The sequence below is a fragment of the Hetaerina americana genome, unplaced genomic scaffold (genome assembly GCF_022747635.1).
Source record: "Hetaerina americana unplaced genomic scaffold, ioHetAmer1.1.p SCAF_6, whole genome shotgun sequence".
NCBI classification, from domain to species: domain Eukaryota; kingdom Metazoa; phylum Arthropoda; class Insecta; order Odonata; family Calopterygidae; genus Hetaerina; species Hetaerina americana.
In genome coordinates, this window is record NW_027287205.1 from 4918782 (window position 1) to 4935245 (window position 16464).

Sequence of the window (16464 nt, forward strand, 5' to 3'; positions counted from 1 at the left end):
TGTTTTAAATACAAACATCTTCCGGGAAATAAATATTTCAGCAAAATCCAAATAACCTATTAGGAATGAAAACCTAGCTTGAAATTCATTCGTAACTTAAATCACAATCTGAATCAAAATTTTGCAAGTACAGAGAAAATGAGTACCAAAATTAGCTGCTGTAAAACAATGTTTCCAGATCAAACAAGATTTCTCTTGACCTAATTCTAATAATTTGATCATTTGGTATAACAATGACAAGTATGGGTAAAAATCATGAATATTATATGATTTGAAAGTAAGAGGTATAGGTCTTCTTGTATGCAGACTATTTGTATACCTTTCAGTTACACAATTATTGTTAAATCAATATCCTAAATAGAAATTTTCAGCTAAAATTGACATGTATTGAATAAATGGGAATACTAAGGGAATTGAACAAATAAATTTTTAAATGGATAGCTTCAAAGCTATACTCCATTTATAACCTCAATTACTCACTCAACAAATATACCAATGCAATATTTTTGAAATTGTATACAAATATTACCAATTTCAATCATCTTCATTTGTATGCTTCCTTTGAAATCCTGTTCATAAGTGCCTTCTATGATAATCCTCAAGGCAATTCCCTCATTGGTCTTCATTCCCTGGGGATACAAACATTTATCCCAAATTTCATGATTTTTAATATTGGTTCTTCTTCAATCAACACAATATCTAAGAGTGTCCTCCAAGAAAAGCTCTTGCCCCCCCCCCCCCTGCATGTACACTCAGAAGATGAAAAGTTTTCAGGTGCCTGAAGAAATCAGTTCAATACTACTTTAGAGAATGCATAAGCGGTACTTACTACCATGAAGTTGCTGCCAAAAGTTATGCCCCATAACAATCCACAAACATTTTACTTTCAGGCAATTTTATTTTTGCCATTTTTTTCTTTTCTTAATGAAAAATTGTAGTCACACATAACATGTAGCATATCAATGGTGTTTTTCATGATTATTTCATATAGGTTATAAACAATCATTGTACATCAAAAGACATAACACAATTTATTTTTTAAATATTATTGACTTTACATAATAATGTCCGCATTCATAATACATATGTCATAATTTTACTAGATTCATTCTTCCCAAAACTTTTATTAGGTGATACAAAATAAAGATATCCAAAATGCAAATGCTTTCAAGCCGCCCAAACTTGATCAGACTTGCGACCGCTCCCACTGGTTTAAACTCACACTCACTCACTTAAACAGCAGTTCATCACATTGGTGAATATTCTATGTTTGGGGATTTAACTCGACCATAGCAAATCACCTCAATGCTTGCCAGAAGAAAATGTGAATTCATGAAACCCCACTGCGATTGAGATGGCTGCAATGAAATTTGAAATGGCTGATGCATAGACTGTGAAATTCCATTGTGATGATAGGGAAAAAACCCAAACTGGGTGATCCACACCAAAATGGAGCGAATAATCTTTCCTTAAATGTAATTCAATCTCATAGGCCCTTTTCTTGATGGCAAATACACCTTCCATCTCCCTAATCAATCACCCCTGGTGACTGAGGAAATGGAATAGACTTCAGTTTAGGGGAGGAAATTACTTACATAAATTCTCCAAAACAGGATTTTAATGAATCATTAAAAAGATTTTCCACTCAGGAGACAAAACATATGGAGATGGATGGGCTGACATTTACATGCCTGCCATGTATTGCATTCCTTAAAAAAGGTCCCTCATTTACACAGGAAGACGTTGGATAATTAACCAAACTAAAATTAAAATCTGTGGAATGTTTACCACATGTTTAACCCTCATCACAACAAATTTATTACTTCGTATATCAAATAAATGCATTCAAATCTAGTCACATCTGTGACCTAGATAAGAGAATGCTGGTGAAATGAGGGAAAACCTTTCAAGCAAAACCATTTCGCTCAATCATTAAATCCCAGTAGATGTGACTACTGAATGGATGACAAAAATACATTAACATCTGCCATTACGCCTTGCTGTGACAAACAATGTTTTTTCAATTCCTCTATTATTTCCATACCTGTGCGCACACACATATAACAGCCTTTATCACAGCACATTACCCTTCGTTCATAAGGATTAGCTCCATATGCTCAGCAAGACAGATTACGTCATCATTACTACCCAAGGGCAAGAGAAATCAGAATAAAACACTCAAGTCTGCCCAAAGCAATTCATATTTTCCCCTTAAACTTGTAATACTTCTTATAATTTTCAAATATACTCTTGAAGATCTCCCTCGACCCAGATGGCAGGGCATGCTGCAGATATGCAAGCCCACTGGCATCACAAAAATAAATGAACACATATATACAATTGTGGAGGTGGGCCTGAAAGAAATCAGAAAATATGCTTTAGTCACTCACTCTAGCCTAAAGATGAAATCCTTATAAATCCATAGCAATCGTAAATACCTTCACATTGGGATGAACTATGTGATCTTCAAAACTGGAGACCACATCTGCTATGAAGTAAGGAGATACTCTTGTGAAGTCTTTCTTGTGCCTAACCAAAGCATTGCTTATCCTGAAAGGGAAATGGTAATTCAAAGAAAAGTGTATGATATCATCATTTGGGACATTCATGACCTAATGCGCACACAAAATGTAAACAGTATTGAAACCATTCATCCTTCCTACATCGACGAGCCCCGCTCCAAAGCTGAGTGCTTTCGCTAGTAAAACCACCAGAAACATACACTCCTTCACTGTGGTCTACCACAGATTTTTTCACATCATTGTGGCATAGCATATTTCCCAACCCATGAGATGCACTGGCACATTAGACGAACCCTGAATCTTCATGGCAGAATTGACAAAAAATACTTGAAGCAGACCACAAAGATTAAAATTACTCTTATACCTTGACACTTAATGCAAAGAAAATTGAATTTCTACATTGAAAAAGTAGCTGCTGCACGTATATACGTACACTTGATGTTAATTCATTCAAGAATCCTGGAAATTGGTCACCACACACGTAAGCTGCCTTGTCTCATGTCCTGAAGTGAAATTCACCAATTCAAGTTAAAAAGCAATAAGAACCTATTACGCTATTGTCATTTAAGATATTATGTGACGATTGGGTTCTGTTATTATTTTGATATCATCAAAAATTGCATTGAAAGCAACCATTTTCTATGCTTCTGCCATATGCTCTGATACTACTTCAGGCTGAATGCCTGTAGACTCAAGAGTTTATCGGGAGAGATATAATCCATGTATTAGCGTAGGGGCTACGTTCAATGTTAGACGAACGTGTGCTAAGTTTCATGGCAGCAACACACATGAGACATAACTAAAATCACTACAGTGTACACGGACCGTATTTTGCCACATTCTCATATACATATGTATTTGTATATGTATATACACACACACACACATTCAAACCCGAAATCCTGCCATAGGGCGAACAAGCATTCATTCATATGGAAACAGATATAAGGAAAGGGGATAGGAACACACACAAAGGACGAACACAGGAGAGGTGGGGAAGGCAGAATCCAACGGATCACAAGGGCAAAAATATTTTCCTTGACCGGGACTTGAACACCGGATCTTTCCACTTGACGGGCGGATGTTCTAAACCACTTGAGCTATCGAGGGAACGTAATTTACCCTGAGAACCGTGGGTCTAATATGTAACCAAGTGCCCCGATTCTTTGGCCAAGAGATGGCGTCAGGGGGCTGTTTCATCCACCAATGGAGAAATAGACAACACACAAGAGGAAAGGATGGTGGGTTGCCTAGAATTCATACAACATCATTCAGGAAAGGAACAGTGCGTTCCATGGCACGCATAGCCACATAGACGAACCACATTGGCCTCATACACATTCAAACACGAAATTCTGCCATGTGGCGAACAAATATTCATTCACATGGAAACATATATAAGGAAAAGAGATGGGAACACTTGCATAGAGGACGTACACAGGAGAGAGAGAGAGCAGTCCCTGCAAATATTTATGGTATTCTTATGGAACTACTAGTTGAAGTTACATAAATTGATATAGCAATTTCAAGTAGAGTTGTATTGGTCCTTGGAGGAATCATGGCATTAATTGTACCAATGTAAATGCAACTTTATGAAATATGGGCAAGCATAATAAAATTGTGCCCCCACTGAATTATTCATTTTTTACTTTACTAAGGCCATTGTAACATTACTATCATTTGATAATTTACAATTCAAACCGGCACCTTTTTTATTGGTTTTCAATATTTTTTCAATATCCTTGAACTTACAGAGGAAAATAACAATGCTGTAGTAGTTTGTGAACAAAACATTTATCAAGTAATAAGTGATTGTCCTTCAGAGCACCATCTCCTGATTCCAACAGCACACAAACTACGCTCGCTCTGAAGCTACTGGCACAAATCCACTCAACTAGTATTAAATTCACTGTTTGTCTTAACTAAACACCAAAGTAAATGTATTATTTATGAATGATCCCATTCTAACAAACAAGTTAAAAAACATACGTAGGTATGACAAAAGCATGAGTTTTTAATAGACTGTTACTACATGTCTTGTCATATCATGCAATATACTTTGAAATTAATAATGTTATAACTTGCAAAGCAGCTCAAATAATTTATGAACTTTTTCCTGGAAAAAATTGAAGATGAAAACTTAATCAACGGATAACAAGTGGCCTTTGTAGTATCATAAAAAATAAAAGCAGTACTGCGTTATCTGATACATCACTATAAAGCCATACACTGAGTAACAGTTGGTTAGGGTAAATTAAAAAAAGCCACCAAAACCAATTTTCATGGCATTTATGACGCCCACTCTTTTTCCAAAATGATGGCACAGAAATCTTCCCGGGTGCAAGACACAGACCATAAAACATTCTTTTGTACTCCTCAGATTGATGATCTGTGATGATGACTTAGCAGCATGAACTTTAATAATAAAAACTTTGTTGCAATTTTCCACAATTAAAACTTTATTTCGACCATGGTTTCGATACACTGTGTCATCATCAGGTCGTGTATCGCCATCAGGTACAGTGTATCAAAACCATGGTCGAAATAAAGTTTTAATTGTGGAAAATTGCAACAAAGTTTTTATTGTCTTGATTCCACAACATCACACCTGACTCTTCACTTTTCGAGAATGAACTTTGTTTTTCAAAGCACACCAATCCTCAATTTAGCCCATCATTACTCATCCCATCTATAATCTTCAAAAACTGCCCCTAAGTTATGTTCCACATAATATTCTCAATAAAAGAAAAACAGTGGTAAATGACAAACCAACAAGGAAGAACATAATTAACATGATATAACAATCTCAAGGGTACTCTAGGGACAAAAAGAAAGCTGATTATGTGTTAACATACTACCTTGATCAAAAAGTTCCCGGAATAACCACCGTGTGGCGCTCCCATCGTTCCGATTTGAGTTCTGTTTTTTTTGTTAAATTGGTACATCTGTTGTTGATATTCCCTATAAATCTTAGTGTCATAACTTGACATTTGCAAAAGTTACGGTCGGTTTTCGGTATGTCCATCAGTGCTTCCTGCGATTTTTCCATTACTTCCTCTCGGCTGCTAAAACGCGTTCCCCGTAATGGTTTTTTAACTCGATTGAACAGAAAGAAGTCACAGGGAGCCAAATCAGGTGAATTCGGTGGCTGTTGGATGGTATTTGTTGCATTTTTCGTCAAAAAATTACGAATAATGATAGCACTGTGCGACGGTGCGTTATCATGGTGCAAAATCCACGAGTTTTCTGCCCACATTTCTGGTCTCTTTCGGCGAATTGCTTCACGCAAACGTCTCATAACGCCCAAATAATACTCTTTGTTTACTGTCTGGCCTTCTGGCAAAAATTCATGATGCACTACACCGTTGTAATCCATGAAAACCGTCAGCATTGCCTTCTTTTTTAACTGAAAACGACGTGGTTTTTTTGGTCTCGGCTCATTTGGTGAACGCCATTCACTTGCCTGATGTCTGGATTGCGTGTCGTACTCATAAACCCACGTCTCGTCTCCAGTAATGATCCTTTTGATGAATGTGGGATCGGATTCAGCCTCGCAAATCATGTCTTTTGCGACGTCAACACGGTCTCTTTTTTGCATGAAATTGAGGTCTTTTGGCATGCTACACGACGGAAACCCAAATCATTAACCACAATGTCTTGGGCGGATCCATAGGCAATGTTCAAGTCCTCCGCTATTTCTCTGATGGTTAATTTGCGGTTATTGACCAACATTTCTTTTACTTTATCAATTTTTTCACCGACTTTCGATGTCGATGGTCTGCCACTGCGTTCATCATCTTCGATTGACTCACGACCACTTCTGAACCGCTCGTGCCACTGGTAAACGACCGTTTTTTTTAGAGAATCGTTGCCGAAACACTTTTCCAACATTTCCAACGTCCGTGCGCCACTAAATCCGTTTTTTATGCAAAATTTAATACAAGTTCGTTGTTGCAAATTTAAATCCATTTCTGAAATTGTAAAAAATCGCCAACACACACAGAGATAGATGTACTCTTGGCTACGTAACTTTTGCAAATGTCAAGTTATGACACTAAGATTTAAAGGGAATATCAACAACAGATGTACCAATTTAACAAAAAAAAACAGAACTCAAATCGGAACGATGGGAGCGCCACACGGTGGTTATTCCGGGAACTTTTTGATCAAGGTAGTATGATAGACCTACATATAATTTACGACAAACAAGTTCTAAATAAGCAACTGCTATTTTTTAAACCAAGCAATTCCCTGTAAACTGCCTGATGTATGGCAGCATAGCAGTAACCAGAATTTCTGTAATTTATTCTACCATTACTCCAACATAGGCATGCATGTTTTCACCTTTTATGACAGATTTATGAGTTTACTCAGTCACTTAGCCCTGTCTCCCCTCTTTTAAGCTTTGAAATGGCTACGCTGAACACCATATAGTTCCCATTGACTTATTGACAATCTCCTTCCGAAAAGAGCATTTGAACCAAAAAGAAAAACTTAGATCATAGCCTGGGGTGTGCAATCAAAGACTTTTTTTTCAATTACACACCTCATTACATAACTCTTGACAAATGCAACAAATAAGCCCTTTTTCCATTGATGCACATTCATAATTAGCCAAAAACTGGCAAGTGTCACAAAGAGATTAAATGGAACTAACTATTCATTGAATAAATAGCTCCCACAGCACAGGAGGCCATTTAGCTTACCATTCGATGCTGATGGCACAATCCGTCATGATGAGAAGGCTCTCCGACAACTTCCCTCCCTGAAGTCCACCCGTTGGATTAAACTCGACATTCCCATGCACGACAACCGACCTAAACAACCGCAACAGCTGCTGTACAAATGAGGGTATGCGATCGATCATGCTGGCCAACTGGTGTGTCACCAATGCGAGCAGGGCATTGGAACAGGAGAGGAACACCCTCTGGAATTCCAACAGCTCTCTGCTATTTCCCTCGGATGCCGACAGTGGAAGAATCTCTATGGGGGAGGCGGAGATGCTCTCAAGGACAAGGTCAATCATGTGATGATCAACACTAACCTGCAGAGACAATGGAAAACGGAAGATTAGGATGCACATCAGATCAAGCAACAAATATTCGTTCCTGTTCAACTCATCTCACCTTAGAGCACCCACAATCAACGTTGTTTTTTCTTCAACTAGATAATTGATGGTGACTACTGAGTCAGACTGAAAAATTCCTTAATTTTTTGTCGCCACTTGCCTGAGACCCAATGAGCCAGCCAGTTGTCCGTTTGCGGCGGATCGTCGAGCTGCGTGCATATGGTGCCGGTTATGTCATAGTTTCTGTTAGTCTTTGTTTTTACTGTTTGTCCAAATTGGCAATTGACAAAATCACGGAGCAACAAATCATCATCAAGTTTTTTGGTGAAGTGCGGTAAAAGTTATCAAGGAATTACTGAAATGTTGACAGTTATATATACGGTGATACAATAGTGGGTCGCGGTAGTCCAGGGGGTAGAGCGTTGGACTGCTGACCGGAGGGTCCCGGGTTCGATTCCCGGGCAGGGCACTCTGGGCACCTGCAGCCCCACCCAAGCTAAAGTGATATTTCGGGTACCAGGGAAACCATAACAGGGAGAGGGAAAGGAACTGGCCCCCCTACCCTCATGTGTGAATTTCACACGCCGTATAGGGCTTAGTACTGGGTGATCTCTACCATCACCCATACCAAACTGACCTTCGGGTTGATTACTGTGTTTATGGTTATACAGTGATAATACTCTGAAGAGAACATGATGCCCTTGTACCACCTGCGTTGATGAGAACGTTGATCAAATTGTGCAATCCCTTGTCCTCACCGATCGTCGAAAAACTCTCCCAATGATAGCTGATGAATTGAATTTTGGAAAATCATCAGTGCTCACCATTTCAACCGAACGTGATGGATGGATCCTTCAACATAATGACAATGCACCTGCACATTCAGTATTGATTGATTGCTATTTTCTGGCAAAAAATTCAACCACCTTGATCCTTGATCATCCTCCTTATTTGCCAGATCTCACCCCCTGGGACTTTTTCCTATTCCCAAAATGCAAAAATGTGATGCGGGGACATCACTGGGAATATGTGGAAGACACAATAAAGCAAGAAACGACGAGACAACTAAAAAGGGTAACTGCAGAGGACTTCCAAGGGTGCTTTAAGCAGTTGGATGGAAGAAGATGGAATAAGAAGTGCATAGCATACGAATGGAGAGAGTACTTTGAAGAAGGGAACAAAATCGATGTAGAATAAATTTTGCAAAATAGAGTTTTTATGGCCCCAGCTTGTGTATTTATTGGAGAGGGTGGCACAATGATGAACCGAAGAAAAAAGAGATAACATGCAGAACAAATGAAAATTGGATGCCCTTGATTAAGCAGTCATTGAAAAATGTGCTTCCGCCCATTTTGCTAACAACTCAAGAAACACACATTATGCATCGTTTCGATAATTAAATTCAATTCACTCTTGAACGTGCGAGTGAGTGCTTTTAAAAGGGTAAACCACCGCATCAATTGCATACTAAACACTAAAACTAGCTCTTGCAATTTACACGACAAAAATTAAAATGCAGTTTAAGGAAGTGAAACAGGCGGACTTACTTTGTGGCTCCGTAAAAGCACTCTTCCGAATTCCAAGGTGGGGACCACGGCTTGAGCCACCGAAGGTCCCAATGGCAAGTCGCCCCAATTTCGAATCAGGGCCAGGAACATTGGAGTGGCCGATTTCAATGACTGCCGACGGATCTCGTCAAGCCCTTTCACCAGAGGCACCTGCACCAGCATCTCCCAGAGGACCATGTAGCGCTGCAACAGGCCAGGGTCTGGGGAAGCGGGATCTAGGGTCGCCTGAAGGGAAACATCCACAACATTAGTGCCCTGACAGCGAGAGCAGCATTCCGTTAACGCTGGAGAACGGGGGAACAAAGGGAAATGCTGACAGAGGGCAACATGGGAATCGGCAATTGCACAGAAAGGACAATTTCATAAACCTCATCTGAACATATCTTACGGTCCCATTGAACGAAAGGAAATTCACACCAACATGAGAATATTCAGCAAAATTTCAACGACCTCTGGACTTGAATAAGGGCATTTCAAAAATGGATTACCAATTGGTCTATGATTTCAAATTAGTCATTTTCTTAAAGGTAGAAATATGCTGTTTGAACTTTTTTGAGATTATTTCTAACTAATTTGAATTACAACTTTCACTGCTTTGCATAATGATTGGTAATTTAATCTTAATATTTGGCCAGTAAAATGAAAAAAATTTGATCGGTCTGAGGACTTAACAAAGAAAAATGTAGGCCAAATCGGAGAACAAAAAATCAGCCGTTTCAGTGTTCCGAAGACTCCAGAAACTATTCCACACTTAAACAGCTTTCACCTTTCGGAAAATGCTTGAGATATTTCTTCAATGTACACAAAAGTTAGAATATTCAATTCTTTACAATGTGGTTTGCAAGATTGCCATATTTTTGCTATATACCAAATACATCTTTTTTGCATTATAAAAAATCAATGGAAGCCAAGTGATCCTCCCAAGAAAATAATTCCGTACCTCATATGTGACTGAATGTTGCCATAGTAACCCATCTAATCTATATACACATATGTATATATATATGTATATATATACATATATATATATATATATATGTATATATATATATGTATATATATATATATATATATATATATATATATATATATATATATATATATATATATATATATATATATATATATATATATATGTATAAATATATGTGTGTATATATATGTATATATATATATATATATATATATATATATATATACATATATGTATATATATATATGTATATATATACAAATATATATATATATGCTTATATATATATATATATATATATATATATATATATATATATATATATATATACATATATGTATATATATATATGTATATATATACAAATATATATATATATGCTTATATATATATATATATATATATATATATATAGTATATGCTTTCATAGACGTAACACGGAAGTGCCGAATAGTACAATACACAGTAACACATAATATAGAAACACAAAAAAAGAGAACACTCACACGTATTTTCTTGATATTTCGACGGAAACAATCCGTCTTCCTCTGAAGATGTAGAAGTAATGACTGCTGGAATTGTTGAGGTGAGGGGTGCGAGAGAAAGGGAAGGGGGCCAGGGGAAGGGGAGAACGGGAGGCGAAGGAGGGGTGAAAGGAATGGTTGGGGAGAGGAAAGGGAGAGGGAAGGGGTGGAAGTAACAGTTTTAGGCCACTCCCATCAGTGAACGACATTGAGGCCCGGATGCTGATAGGCCATACAGATGTAAATGAAAGCCAATTCAAGGGTTTTTAATTCTATAGGGTTATCGGATGTGGGAAGGGACGCTAGGACGGAAACATTGTAACACTGGTTGAAGGGGGTATTATGATGGGAAGCATGTTTAGGGATGGGGAGACCCGCGGACGGGGAGGAGGGATTGCACGAGGCGCGGTGGTTGTTAATCCTAATGTTAAGTGGTGTGGAACATTGGCCTATGTAAAAGGACGGGCAGAGTTTACAGGTAAGAAGATAAACAACATTCTTGGAAGTGCAAGAGGAATAGGGGAAGGGTGGGAGAGAGTTGAATGGTGGGATGGAGTGGGGTGGAGTGGTGAAAATAGGGCAGGTTTTGCATCTTGCTCGATGACATGGAGTGGGTATGGCTCTGGGTGTGTGAGGGGATTTTGAGAGTGGCCTGGTGGATTTGAGGATATCTGCTAGGTTGGCGGGACGTTTGAAGGTGACAGAGGGGCAATTGGGGAGAAGGTTGGAGGAAGTGTTGTGATTTTTGAGGATGGGGAATAGGTCTTTGAGGATGACTTTGAGAGACTGAATGCCTGGGAAGTAGGTCGTACAGATTGAGAGAGGCTGGGAGTCTGTGGTTGACGCAGGCTTGGGGGTGTAGGAATGTTTAAGTATTTTTTTATGGAGGAGAGAATCAGGGTATCCTCGTTGGAGGAGGGAGTGGTGAAGGTTGTTAAGGTATTTGTTAAGGGATTCGGGATGGTTGCAAATGCGGTGACCGCGGATAGAAAGAGAGTAAGGGAGGGAGCGCTTGGTATGGGAGGGGTGACAACTGCTGTAATGAAGGTATTGCTGCTTATTAGTAGGTTTGGTGTGAACAGAGGTAAGGAATTTGTTGTTGCTGAGGGAAATATTAACATCGAGGAAGGTAATCTGAGAGGATGAAATGGTTGAGGTGAAAGACAAAGATGAGGAATCATTGAGTTTGGAGATGAAGGAATTGAGGGAATCTATGCCGTGTGGCCATAGTAGAAAGATGTCGTCAATGTATCGGAGCCACAGGAGAGGTTGCAGAGGATAGTTGGAAAGGAAATTCTCTTCCAGGACACCGAGGTGGAGGTTTGCATATGAAGGGCTGAATCTGCTACCCATGGCACAGCCCTTTATTTGGAGGTAATGGTTATTGTTGAAAGAAAAGGAGTTGCGGGTGAGAATGAAGTTGGAAAGATCAATGAGAAAATCGGTACTGGGGATTTGAGGGGTAGGGCGTTTGGAGAGGAAGTAACGTAGGGAAGAAAGGCCTTCTTGGTGAGGAATGGATGTGTATAAGGAGGTGACATCGATTGTAGCCATAGTAATTTGGGTGTCAGGAGGGAGTGAAGTTGAGTGGAGCAATCTGAGGAAGTGGTAGGTATCTTTGATAAAGGAGGGTAGGGAGTGAACTAAAGGTTGGAGATAGTGGTCCACGAAGGCGGAAATTCTTTCGGTCGGAGAGCTACGCGAGGAGACTATAGGGCGGCCTGGGTTGTTGGGTTTGTGGATCTTAGGAAGGATGTAGAAGTGAGGGGTGTGAGGTTGGGAAGGGGAAAGGAGGGAGATGTCCCTGGGGGAAAGATTCTCCTTAGGGCCATTGTCTCGGAGGAAAGCGATTATTTCTTTTTGGAATGCGGGGTTAGGGTCAGCAGGAATATGTTGATAGGAGGAAGTGTCGGAGAGTAATCTGTTGCATTCTTGAAGGTAGTCTGTAGTGTTTAGGATTACAACTGTCGAACCCTTGTCGGCAGAAGTGATGACTAGGTTGGGGTTGCGTGTGAGTTTTTTTAACTCAGCTAATTCGGCCGGGGAGAGATTAGTTTTCGGATTTAGAGATTTAAGGAAAGAAGGACTAGATGTTTTGGACAGGAGAAGATTGATAAAGATTTCGACCGGGTGATTTGGAGGGAGCGGTGGAGGCTCAAGGTGGGAAGGCGGCCGGAACTTGGTGAGAGCGCTGTGTGTGTGTGCGGGGGATTGAGTGGCGGGTTGCATCGCCCAGAAATGTCGCCATCTAAGATTTCTGGCAAAATTGATGACGTCTGCGAGGATGGTCACGTGATTAACCTTGGGGGTGGGGGAAAAAGAGAGGCCTTTTCCCAGAAGAGAGGTTTGGTGCTCATTCAGCGTTGTGCTAGAGAGGTTCAGCACGTGTTCGGCAGTATCTTTTGCTTGGTCAGCCGGTGGGGAAGGGACGGATTGAGAAGGGTTTTGTTGGTGGCAACGGCTCGGTGGAATTCCTGGTGTTGGTAGGGAAGGTGGGGGTAGGTGGAAAATAGTCGCTAAATCCGGTTTCTGTAGGTAAAGGGGTGGGGGAGGAGGGCTAGGTTTGACAAGTTGGAGAGGTAAGGCAAGGCCTTGGCGGAAGTAAGAAGTGCAAAGATTGGACAATTTGTTTAAGGCTTTTCTGCGTCGGAACTCAAGGGAGCGGAGAGCCGATTTGAGGATTCGGTTTACATTCGGGAGGAGATGTGGGGAAGTGAGAGAAAGAATGTTGATGAGGGAATGTGTGGAATTGTGATATTTGTGAATGAGGCCATTGTATTGATCTCGGATGAACGTGCAAAAAAGAAAGGACTGTTGAAACTTGAGTGCATGTAGACTGGGGTGCAGGACGGAAGGTAGGCCTGATATAGGGAACTTAATGCATAAGCCATTGGGAATGATACCCAATGCAATGCATGCCGAAAGAAATTCAGAATGGCAGGTGTATTGGGCGAGTTTGCGGGAAAATTTCCGAATCTGGCGTAACCAAGATGATGTGGGATCAAAGTCGTTCATCATTGGAAGGGTGCAAAAATATATAAAGGAAGGGTGTTGGGATGGTGATTAAGTGGAAGAGGAAAAATAGAGAAACAGTAGTGAAGGGAAGGATAGGACACTGAGAAAGGTAGTTTCAGCTTACAATACTGGAACCGTAGACACAGCACGTTGACAGAAGATGACAGGGTGATTGCTCATAGCAACAGTATATAGTATATGCTTTCATAGACGTAACACGGAAGTGCCGAATAGTACAATACACAGTAACACATAATATAGAAACACAAAAAAAGAGAACACTCACACGTATTTTCTTGATATTTCGACGGAAACAATCCGTCTTCCTCTGAAGATGTAGAAGTAATGACTGCTGGAATTGTTGAGGTGAGGGGTGCGAGAGAAAGGGAAGGGGGCCAGGGGAAGGGGAGAACGGGAGGCGAAGGAGGGGTGAAAGGAATGGTTGGGGAGAGGAAAGGGAGAGGGAAGGGGTGGAAGTAACAGTTTTAGGCCACTCCCATCAGTGAACGACATTGAGGCCCGGATGCTGATAGGCCATACAGATGTAAATGAAAGCCAATTCAAGGGTTTTTAATTCTATAGGGTTATCGGATGTGGGAAGGGACGCTAGGACGGAAACATTGTAACACTGGTTGAAGGGGGTATTATGATGGGAAGCATGTTTAGGGATGGGGAGACCCGCGGACGGGGAGGAGGGATTGCACGAGGCGCGGTGGTTGTTAATCCTAATGTTAAGTGGTGTGGAACATTGGCCTATGTAAAAGGACGGGCAGAGTTTACAGGTAAGAAGATAAACAACATTCTTGGAAGTGCAAGAGGAATAGGGGAAGGGCGGGAGAGAGTTGAATGGTGGGATGGAGTGGGGTGGAGTGGTGAAAATAGGGCAGGTTTTGCATCTCCTGTCCAAAACATCTAGTCCTTCTTTCCTTAAATCTCTAAATCCGAAAACTAATCTCTCCCCGGCCGAATTAGCTGAGTTAAAAAAACTCACACGCAACCCCAACCTAGTCATCACTTCTGCCGACAAGGGTTCGACAGTTGTAATCCTAAACACTACAGACTACCTTCAAGAATGCAACAGATTACTCTCCGACACTTCCTCCTATCAACATATTCCTGCTGACCCTAACCCCGCATTCCAAAAAGAAATAATCGCTTTCCTCCGAGACAATGGCCCTAAGGAGAATCTTTCCCCCAGGGACATCTCCCTCCTTTCCCCTTCCCAACCTCACACCCCTCACTTCTACATCCTTCCTAAGATCCACAAACCCAACAACCCAGGCCGCCCTATAGTCTCCTCGCGTAGCTCTCCGACCGAAAGAATTTCCGCCTTCGTGGACCACTATCTCCAACCTTTAGTTCACTCCCTACCCTCCTTTATCAAAGATACCTACCACTTCCTCAGATTGCTCCACTCAACTTCACTCCCTCCTGACACCCAAATTACTATGGCTACAATCGATGTCACCTCCTTATACACATCCATTCCTCACCAAGAAGGCCTTTCTTCCCTACGTTACTTCCTCTCCAAACGCCCTACCCCTCAAATCCCCAGTACCGATTTTCTCATTGATCTTTCCAACTTCATTCTCACCCGCAACTCCTTTTCTTTCAACAATAACCATTACCTCCAAATAAAGGGCTGTGCCATGGGTAGCAGATTCAGCCCTTCATATGCAAACCTCCACCTCGGTGTCCTGGAAGAGAATTTCCTTTCCAACTATCCTCTGCAACCTCTCCTGTGGCTCCGATACATTGACGACATCTTTCTACTATGGCCACACGGCATAGATTCCCTCAATTCCTTCATCTCCAAACTCAATGATTCCTCATCTTTGTCTTTCACCTCAACCATTTCATCCTCTCAGATTACCTTCCTCGATGTTAATATTTCCCTCAGCAACAACAAATTCCTTACCTCTGTTCACACCAAACCTACTAATAAGCAGCAATACCTTCATTACAGCAGTTGTCACCCCTCCCATACCAAGCGCTCCCTCCCTTACTCTCTTTCTATCCGCGGTCACCGCATTTGCAACCATCCCGAATCCCTTAACAAACACCTTAACAACCTTCACCACTCCCTCCTCCAACGAGGATACCCTGATTCTCTCCTCCATAAAAAAATACTTAAACATTCCTACACCCCCAAGCCTGCGTCAACCACAGACTCCCAGCCTCTCTCAATCTGTACGACCTACTTCCCAGGCATTCAGTCTCTCAAAGTCATCCTCAAAGACCTATTCCCCATCCTCAAAAATCACAACACTTCCTCCAACCTTCTCCCCAATTGCCCCTCTGTCACCTTCAAACGTCCCGCCAACCTAGCAGATATCCTCAAATCCACCAGGCCACTCTCAAAATCCCCTCACACACCCAGAGCCATACCCACTCCATGTCATCGAGCAAGATGCAAAACCTGCCCTATTTTCACCACTCCACCCCACTCCATCCCACCATTCAACTCTCTCCCGCCCTTCCCCTATTCCTCTTGCACTTCCAAGAATGTTGTTTATCTTCTTATCTGTAAACTCTGCCCGTCCTTTTACATAGGCCAATGTTCCACACCACTTAACATTAGGATTAACAACCACCGCGCCTCGTGCAATCCCTCCTCCCCGTCCGCGGGTCTCCCCATCCCTAAACATGCTTCCCATCATAATACCCCCTTCAACCAGTGTTACAATGTTTCCGTCCTAGCGTCCCTTCCCACATCCGATAACCCTATAGAATTAAAAACCCTTGAATTGGCTTTCATTTACATCTGTATGGCCTATCAGCATCCGGGCCTCAA

At 41.1% G+C, this 16464-nt stretch overlaps 1 protein-coding gene across 1 annotated transcript in view; it reads right to left on the bottom strand.

The window, feature by feature from the left end:
• Positions 1-943: 943 nt before the first annotated feature.
• Positions 944-16464, bottom strand: part of LOC139695219 (uncharacterized) — a 47181-nt gene continuing 31660 nt past the window's right edge. The window contains exons 12-15 of the mRNA XM_071593904.1: positions 9138-9383; positions 7229-7566; positions 2439-2550; positions 944-2354 (exon numbers count right to left, since the gene is read on the bottom strand). Of these exons, the coding sequence (XP_071450005.1) occupies positions 2199-2354; positions 2439-2550; positions 7229-7566; positions 9138-9383 (852 nt within the window). The 3' untranslated portion in view covers positions 944-2198. The remainder of the gene's footprint in view (positions 2355-2438; positions 2551-7228; positions 7567-9137; positions 9384-16464) is intronic.